Consider the following 8,751-nt stretch of genomic DNA (forward strand, 5'->3'; position numbering starts at 1 on the left):
CAGTGCAAAAAGTTTCAGGAGACTGCAGACATGCTCAGGGTTCTTGTTTTTACCTCTCTCGCAGCCCTCGGTAAGAACTGTCTTCTTCTTTGACATTCTACACACACTTGAATCTTTGATGTCTGACTTTAATGTTTCCTGTGTCTCTGCTTTGCTCAGTGCTGGCTGAGCCGACGCCCGAGCCCAGGTACTTGGAGGATATTGCTGAGGGGAGAGTTGTGGGAGGTGAGGTGGCCAGTGCCAACTCCTGGCCCTGGCAGGTACCGTATGCTTTGTTTGACTCTACAGTCAGTCAGTGGTAGAAGAAGTGCTCAGACCCTTTACTTAAGTGAAAGTATCAATACCACAATGTGAAAATACTGCAAAATGGCCCCTTTCAGGTCCTAAAAGAAGATATTTTAGTCTTATGCACACAAGTTAGAGAATAAATAAATACATTTCAGGACTTCAGGGGCTTTCCTGTTAGTTTAGTTAAGGGACAATTTTATCATTCTTATTAGTATATGGTGAAATCTCAGCAAAGCTTTACACAACTCCAACATGATTATGTCTAATCAGCCATGTAACTGAATACCTGTGTCTTTAATCTATAATAATGCATCATTTTGAGTTGGTCATATGCTTTGTATGTAAAATCAAAGTAACGATTATAGCTGTTAAACAAAAGTATTTATAAAAATAATTTGAACAGTCTAAAGTAGAATTAATTGTAAATACAAAAGTAAAGTAAAAGTACCTCAAAATTGAATATAAGTACAGTACTTGAGTAAAAGTATTTTGTCTATTTCCACCACTGCTCTAGACAGCTTTCAAATGTGAAAAAGGTCAGCACAACATATGTTCTGCATACACAAATCCACAAAGTTCATTAAGTACGTTTAAGACTTTGCTTGCAATGCCTTTGAGCATCTTTCAGTGTCGGGAACGCTGCCAAGAAGCCTTTTGCATTATTGTGAATGGGTCCGTTTCTTGCAGATGTAATACTCTCTGCTGTCTTTTTGTTAGATTTCTCTTCAGTACCAATCTGGCAGCAGCTTCTACCACACCTGTGGAGGAACCCTGATAAGGAGAGGATGGGTCATGACCGCTGCTCACTGTGTGGACAGGTGGGAGTTTCATGCATCACAGAATAGCTGCTGAGCCTAAAACTAATAGAGATATGATTGAAATAGCAGGACATGTGTTTTAACAGAGCTGAATATTTACATAAATGTATTTCCGTACATCACCTGGTAGCTTAGGTGCATAGCCAAAACACTGTAGGTTGAAATTTGACTGGGAATGCTCTTGTATTTTAGCCATCTTTAACTATAAAAATACATGTAAAAGCTTCAATTCCCTCCAAAACTATAATTTTTGGTGTAACATATTGATTTTAAACAGATATATTTGGGGTACTAGAGAGCACTAACTGCCAGACAGGTTTTGTTTGAGTGATAGAATGGAAATTTATATTTTTTGTACGTCCACAGGTCCAGGACTTGGCGTGTTGTTCTTGGAGATCACAACATCAACTCCAATGAGGGCAGAGAGCAGTACATGAGTGTGAGTCGCGTCTACGTCCACCCCAACTGGAACTCCAACAACGTTGCTGGAGGGTTAGTAGCTGCTGCTCATGTTTTGACCCTCTTCTGCGCAACAAAAACAGCCCATACTGATATATGTGCATCTCATATTATAAAGACTGAGTGCATTTAGTTTTTTGTAATCATGTTAAAGTACTACATTTTTTTGCGTGTTTGAGTGTTTGATATAACAGCTACATTATGGGGATATGTGATTCCATGTTTGTTTAAATATTTTATAAATTAATAATACATATTTTATTCTAAATATTTACTAAATTCTAAAAATTGTTTCGCTGCCTGACCCTTACTACCCTTACTTACTGACCCAACATGAATTGTAAAAACACACCCAATCCAACAGTATAACATAACTAGAATCTGACCCTCAGGTGGGACATCGCTCTCCTGCGTCTGTCCTCCGACGCTTCTCTCAACAACTACGTCCAGCTCGCCGCCCTGCCCCCCTCTGGTCAGGTCCTGCCCCACAACAACCCCTGCTACATCACTGGATGGGGTCGCACCCAGAGTGAGTGTGACATAACGATACATTTGCACGATAAAACCCAGTGTTCAGTTCAGTATACATACAGTAAGAAAGTCATCTGTAAAAAAACATCATCACATCACATGTAAACTAAACTAAACCAAGAGAAAGCTGTGTATGATCCTGTTATTCTAGGCGTAATCACAGTTGTATGTTTCTCCTCAGCTGGAGGTCAGCTGTCTGCCCAGCTGAAGCAGGCCTACCTACCTGTTGTTGACTACAAGACCTGCTCCAGCTACGGATGGTGGGGTAGCACTGTGAAGGACTCCATGGTCTGTGCTGGTGGTGGCAGGGACTCTGGTTGCCAGGTAGGAAGTCTTAGCAGGACTGTGCATGCCATCACGTTTAGTATTACTTTTAGACTTTTAGACAAGACATGAAAGAATACTCCACTCGGATTTAGCATTGCACTCCTGTAATATTGTCAAACTCATGATGGACAGTTTTAAAAAGAATTATTTTTATTTAACACATTCGTCTTCCATGTCAAAACCCAGCACCGACATTACCCACTTGACCACACTTGCGCACAGTTCAGTTGCAGATTTGTGTGTGTAAAACCTTGAGTAATTTCAAATACATTTTTTTTAACTAGCAGTAGTCTTCAGCTCCAACCGATGCTGACTCAAGTTACTTGAGGCCATTTTTCAGACTTTCCACACCTCCCTCTGGAGAAAAAAAAAGGCTTTGTACGTACAACATATACATATAGATAATTTAGCAAAGGTTTATTAATGGTTATAAGCCATTATTGACAAATGTGTGTGGTTGCTACGTTGACTGACTGGACTGTATGGCTAACCTTGTGTAAACGAGCTGCAGAGGATCTGGACCAAAATCCATTTATTAACAACTTAATAAGCATTTTTGATGGATAATTAACATTTATAACTGCATTATTTCAAAATGGAAAGGATAAACACTGATCCAAGTGATTTGTCTCATCCTGGCAACCCACACGTGTTCTTATTAATGGCTTATAACAGATTTATAATGCATTAGAAAGTGATTTATGAAACCATTATAAACCCATTAGTTACAACGTATAAGGGTTCCTATTTCAGCAAGGCAGATTCTTCCCAGTTCATGTTGAACCCAGTTTATCCAGTTGTCTACAAACCATGATGTCACCCTGCGATTAGGACAGCAGATTTGAAAGATGTTTGGGTACAGTATAAGCAGACTAGGGGAAACCCTGAAAAGAACTTGTCAGAATTCAGTCCAACTCCTCCATGACAAAGTGAAATTGAACATTTCCCACTGAGCTGAGGCCTGACCCCGTCCTGTCAAGGAAGATATTTTGGAGGACACGTGGGATTACTTGCTGCATCAGCAGGGGCATAAGTCAGTTACAATGATCCAAGCTAGTGCTTAAGCTGCACAAAGTGTCAAAGTCTTGCAAGTTCATATTGTGAACAAACTTGCTAGAGGCTATCTGAGATCAGAAGAGGATGTGAGAAGCAAGAGGCAACGAGTTAAGTGCATTGTAAAATGGGGTGTTTGCTAAACTCTGCTAAAAGGTTCAGATTTTTTTGGCTCTGAGGTTTGACTGTGATGTGTTTTCTCTGAATCTAGGGTGACTCCGGCGGCCCCCTGAACTGCAGTGTCAATGGCAATTGGGTCGTCCACGGTGTGACTAGCTTTGTGTCTTCCTCTGCCTGCAACGCCAACCAGAAGCCCACCGTCTTCACCCGTGTCTCTGCCTACATCAGCTGGATGAACAGCGTCAGTATTAAACACTATGTGAATCAGTATGAGTATCAAATATTTAAAAAAAAACATACAACTTCAATGTATGCATGACTTCAGTTACAGTAGTGTTCAATAAACCCCACAACATGCAGTAACTGGAGGATTTCATAAACAGATATTTGAGGATAACCACATAATGATTCTTTCTCTTGCTTTGCCAGATCATGGGTTGAGAAGAAGATGAACAATCTCCATGGAGACTAGAGCACACTCTGTATTCGTCACAGTTTCTCCATCAGAATAAAATGCCCTATAATGTGAATTTTACTTGCTTCATTTTTTGTGTGGAGACAAAAGGCCGTGGTCATCTTAACATTTATAGAAGCTAGTAAAAGCAAGTAAGTGGAGGTGTAATTTAGGTGCAAGAGTGCGGCAGATCTATTCAGACAGCAGTTTTAATGAGTATTTTTGACCTTTGGATACTAAATTGATTTTAAAACTAAAACACTGTCACAAATAGGGATCATTAAATACTGCTTTCAGTGATAGAGCAGGTAGAAGCAGTTTCATGTATTAGCTGGTTTGTGTTGAAGGCATTTTTTAAGTACTTTATGTACTGTCTGGTTCTGCAGTGGAGTAAAAGTATAGCACGAAATACTCAAGTAAAGTATTGTACTTAAAAATTGTACTTAATGTAAATGATCTGGCTTCCCACAACTGTCTACCATAAGAATACAGAGAGAAGTGAGGGAAGATTTAGAGTTGGTATGTGGTAGCACTGACATCACGTTGTATTTTGGATACAAAAATATCTAAGATTCATTATTTATTGTATGCTAAAAAGTTTACTTTTTGAGTTAATGAAATTTTATCAAAACAACACAATGCCTCTTTAAATATTTAATAATCTCAGCGTATCACTTTGAGATATCCAGTGAAGACTGTGAAAGTAATAACTGATTATTGCACGAGTCATTAATGAATGGCTAGCAACATTTTGTTACCACGTTTACAGCTGACAGAACTAAATCAAAAGGTCAATGTATCTGTAATATCTCTGTGATTAGGTTATGTTCCCTACTTTAATCAGTGACAACTAATTACAACCCATCCATTATCTTCTTCTGCTTGATTAATCATATTCTTGTGATGAAAAATGTTCACCTCTCAATTTAAAACACTGTCAGGGGTAAGCTATTGTGAATACAAATTCTGCCTAATATTCTTACACTGTTACTTGAAGTCTTGGTATTTCCTGTTTGACCCATGGAGGTTTCTGAATCCACCCTTAACTCCTACTACAGCTGGCCTCTCTGCCAACTGACCACATCACTGTACACACCTCCAGTTAACCAAATAAATCATCACTACTGTCAGGGTGGGAAACGAATAGGAACTAGCAGACAAAACATCAATAATACTTGGTTTGTGTGTTGGGAAATTTGCTGGTTGATTAACTGCAGCTTTCAAAAGTAATTGGAGGTTTTCAATTATGTCTGAAAACACAGTGTTTTTTGTAAATTATTCATGTGAAAATAGTCAAACAATTTCATTCCCGGCACGAAACATTATTACAAGACAAGCCCTATTCGCACGGGATAAGTATTACCTGGTGACCTCCAGTCATTTGTAATAATTGCGGAGGTTGTCTGTGATCTTAATCCCGTGCGAATCGGTCATGTCTGTAATTTGTAAAGTAATAATTCCCCCGCAAATGACCTACCATATTTCGCCGAAAACGGAGGTCCTGTGATAATATTAGTCCCGTGCGAATCGGAATCTCTGATTTGTCCAGGATTTGGCGGGGCTTTTTAGTTTAGTTTAGTTTTTTAAGTATTTCCTTCTTTTGCGTCTTTTTATCCATCTTTCGCGAAGAACGGAGGGTGCGTTGGAGTGTTTTGACAGTGTTTTGGGTGCTGGGTCATGTCGCTATACATCATATACAATTTGCAGAAAGAGAAAGATGAAAATCACCACAAGTGCGAAGACAAAAAGAATGATTAGATGGCGATGGATGACATGTATAGCAGCATGCGGTAAGTATATTTTTTATGTTTGTATCATACATCTAGAGATAACGACAAGACATCTCCAAACAATAGCTTATCAAAAATAATGCACAATCAAGCGAGGGGGCTCACTTCATAATTAGAGGTTAATGTTACAAATAAATCAAGCGTAAAGCTTGAGCTAATAGATTTTAACCTGGTGAAATCTTTTGTTTTATCCATCTAACCGGACCCTGCTTGACACCACCTGGAGAAAAAAGTGAGAGAAAGAAAAAGGAGAGGTCGCAGTTCGGACGATGACTGACTACCCGGTTGAGATTGTGTGCGTGTGTCCTCGAGATCTGACCACACACAAACACACGTAGCAGAGCTACCCACACCCATGTCTCCACTGTGTAATTTATAATTCACACGAGGTCCCTAGATAATACTTATCCAGAGCATGAATAAAGTTCTTGCAATTCATTCTGTGGATCATGTCCGTGCAAAATTTCAAGGCAATCCATCCAATAGTTAAAATATTTCAGTCTGGGCCAAACCAATGGATAAACAGACTAACATTGCCATCAACAGAGCCTCACTGCAAACATCGCTAAAAAAAATAAACAACAATTATTCAAAAACTACCTTTCTCTCTGTAGTTAACAATGACTGAATGCCAGTACAAATGGCATACCAAAACACAATTAAAACAATAACAAATGTCACTTAATTCATACCTACTCTCAGACTTTGTCCTTTTTTCTTACCCTGAAAAGCTTGTGGGGTTCAATTTCATTCAATCCAGCTCATTAAAGGGAAATTTCACCGCTGAAAAGCTGAATATATCTTTAAATTGGGTCACTTATGTAGTAGAAATGTGAAAAGAACATTGAAATTGGTGCCTTCTAGGCCGAGATAAGACAGAAAATGTGTTTTTGGCTCATATGGATGAAAGACACCAAATCCCAGAATGCACTTGCTTTGCTGCTGTATGAGGCCACTCCCAAGCCACGCCTTTACAGACAGACAGTGAGACGATCAACTCAAGTGTGTTTTATTGTCATTTCAACCATATACACGAAAAAACGTTTCACCGTGGCTCAAGTGGTGTTACACATTTAAAATATATACTTTTTGGCCACAGCTGATACATTATCCGGACTTCTTTCAGCGGATTGATTGATAGCTCCAGAGTGAACAGAACTGTGTCCATGGCAACGCTCTGCTATGCATGGCAACGGTGTGTTATCCTTAGCAGCGGTCTGTTGTCAAGAAATAACAGACCGCATTCTACATTAGAATTCAACCAAGCCATGTAATAAAAGAAGGCTAACTCATAGCTACTAGCATTAGCTCTTGGTGGGCTGTGATATAAACATCGAGTATAAACACAGCCGTACATTTGCGTGGGATGTAGCTAGAATTGTCGGCATTTTACAGTCACAAACTCCACCAGCAGTTAGCAGTTAGTTAGATACAAATCACCCCATTTCTACAACAGGCAGTCCGGGGTAACACAGCCCACCTCCACTAGTAGTCTTACCCGGTGACAGCAGGCTGGATTGTCCACAGCAATAAAAACACAGCAGTCTCTGAACTCGCGTTGGGAGTTTTGTTGAAGTTGGATGTAGTCCAGTTTGTTTAATGAGCGGACACTTGCAAGCACGATTGGTGAACAGATGGCTGGCTAGCGTTAGCTTTCCACCAGCACACTCGTTCAACGCTCCCCACAATCTGAGGTTTTTTTCCGGACCCTCAATACAGAGATTTCCCCTCTCAGGGGGACATGAGGGAGGGAAGCATGGTCATTCAAAAATACTACCAGGTTTCTACTGATACAAAGCTTAATGCTAATCGGTGAAGTTTCCATTTAAGGTCATCTTTCTTTGTTCTGGTTTCATTAAACTTCCTAAATGCCAACCAGATCAAATCATCCACACACGTTCACCTGTCTCCCATGGTGATAAAGAGGCCCTATCTTTTTTCTTCAGAAAGAATACTGGGTCCATTATTATCCGTTATTGTGGAATAACATAATGAATAATAAATAAATTATAACCATAATAAAATAGCAGTGCGTATTTTCCCTTCAAACTTTCAAAATGCTGGATGTCTAAATCTTGTGCCATACTCCTAATAATCCAGTTAAATACAGGCCTTTCCCATGCAGAAGCAGTATTGATCTAACAGACTAAAACAATGACATGAGGCATAAACCCAATGTGTGAAGGTGAGAGCAGTTTATTCTTATTAGCTAGCGGCGTCTTGTCTGCCTAACTGAAGCAGGACTCTGTGCCTGTTGCTGCAGTGGAGGAAGGTGTTGGATCTGTCAGGACCACCACGGTCGGTACAGGTGGCAGCCGTCTCTCTGGATGTCAGGTCAGTCTTTTCTCTCTTTCACTCTTTTCTGCCCCATAATGTTCTATCTCCTGCAGGGATCTAAGCCACTCTGTTTAGTACACCGGTGATGCTGTGGGTTTTACAGAGATTTCTTCTGATGGGGGCACAGTGCCATCTGATGGAGAAAACTGAAGCATGTTTACTGTGGCTGCAACCATGTCAGCTTCATGAACCATGAACTTGACATCTTTCAATCTTTAAACACTGATTAACTCCATCTCACTCTTCAACCGCTTATCTGGGGCCACATTAACAAGCTCCAACTAACTAACTAACTCTACATCTATAAATAAAACCGAGGGAGAGTCTGTTAAAATGAGGCGGCTATATGACTCAGCGTACATTCGTTTGATCCTTTGTAGCCACAGCTGGATGTCCATCTGTTTCCAAGAAAATATAATAATTATGCAAAACACACTCTTATAATAATAGAATTTAAAAGAATTGAGTATGGACCACTTCCTGATAACTCTACAGCTCTCTTGCTGCTTCTCCATCATATGTTTCTATATTCAGCTGATTTAGTAGATGCTGTTTAATATTCAACAACAAACTG

General features: G+C 39.8%; 1 protein-coding gene across 1 annotated transcript; it reads left to right on the forward strand.

Annotated features, from left to right (window-relative positions):
• The first annotated feature begins 23 nt into the window (after positions 1–23).
• LOC114554298 (elastase-1) lies at positions 24–4,126 on the forward strand. The gene is made up of 8 exons (XM_028576043.1): positions 24–70; positions 160–260; positions 1,006–1,106; positions 1,473–1,598; positions 1,958–2,094; positions 2,278–2,420; positions 3,688–3,837; positions 4,026–4,126. Exons 1-8 carry the CDS (start codon positions 31–33, stop codon positions 4,035–4,037), a joined length of 810 nt encoding a protein of 269 aa, XP_028431844.1. The 5' UTR covers positions 24–30; the 3' UTR covers positions 4,038–4,126.
• Positions 4,127–8,751: the final 4,625 nt, after the last annotated feature.

This window comes from Perca flavescens, chromosome 4 (genome assembly GCF_004354835.1).
Source record: "Perca flavescens isolate YP-PL-M2 chromosome 4, PFLA_1.0, whole genome shotgun sequence".
Taxonomy (NCBI): Eukaryota; Metazoa; Chordata; class Actinopteri; order Perciformes; family Percidae; genus Perca; species Perca flavescens.

Bases quoted from the DNA above. Each gene is read 5' to 3' on its own strand.
- LOC114554298 (XM_028576043.1), top strand. From the start codon at position 31: ATGCTCAGGGTTCTTGTTTTTACCTCTCTCGCAGCCCTCG. The intron at 261-1,005 runs GTACCGTATGCT...TCTTTTTGTTAG, and splicing joins CCAACTCCTGGCCCTGGCAG to ATTTCTCTTCAGTACCAATC. The intron at 2,095-2,277 runs GTGAGTGTGACA...GTTTCTCCTCAG, and splicing joins TGGATGGGGTCGCACCCAGA to CTGGAGGTCAGCTGTCTGCC.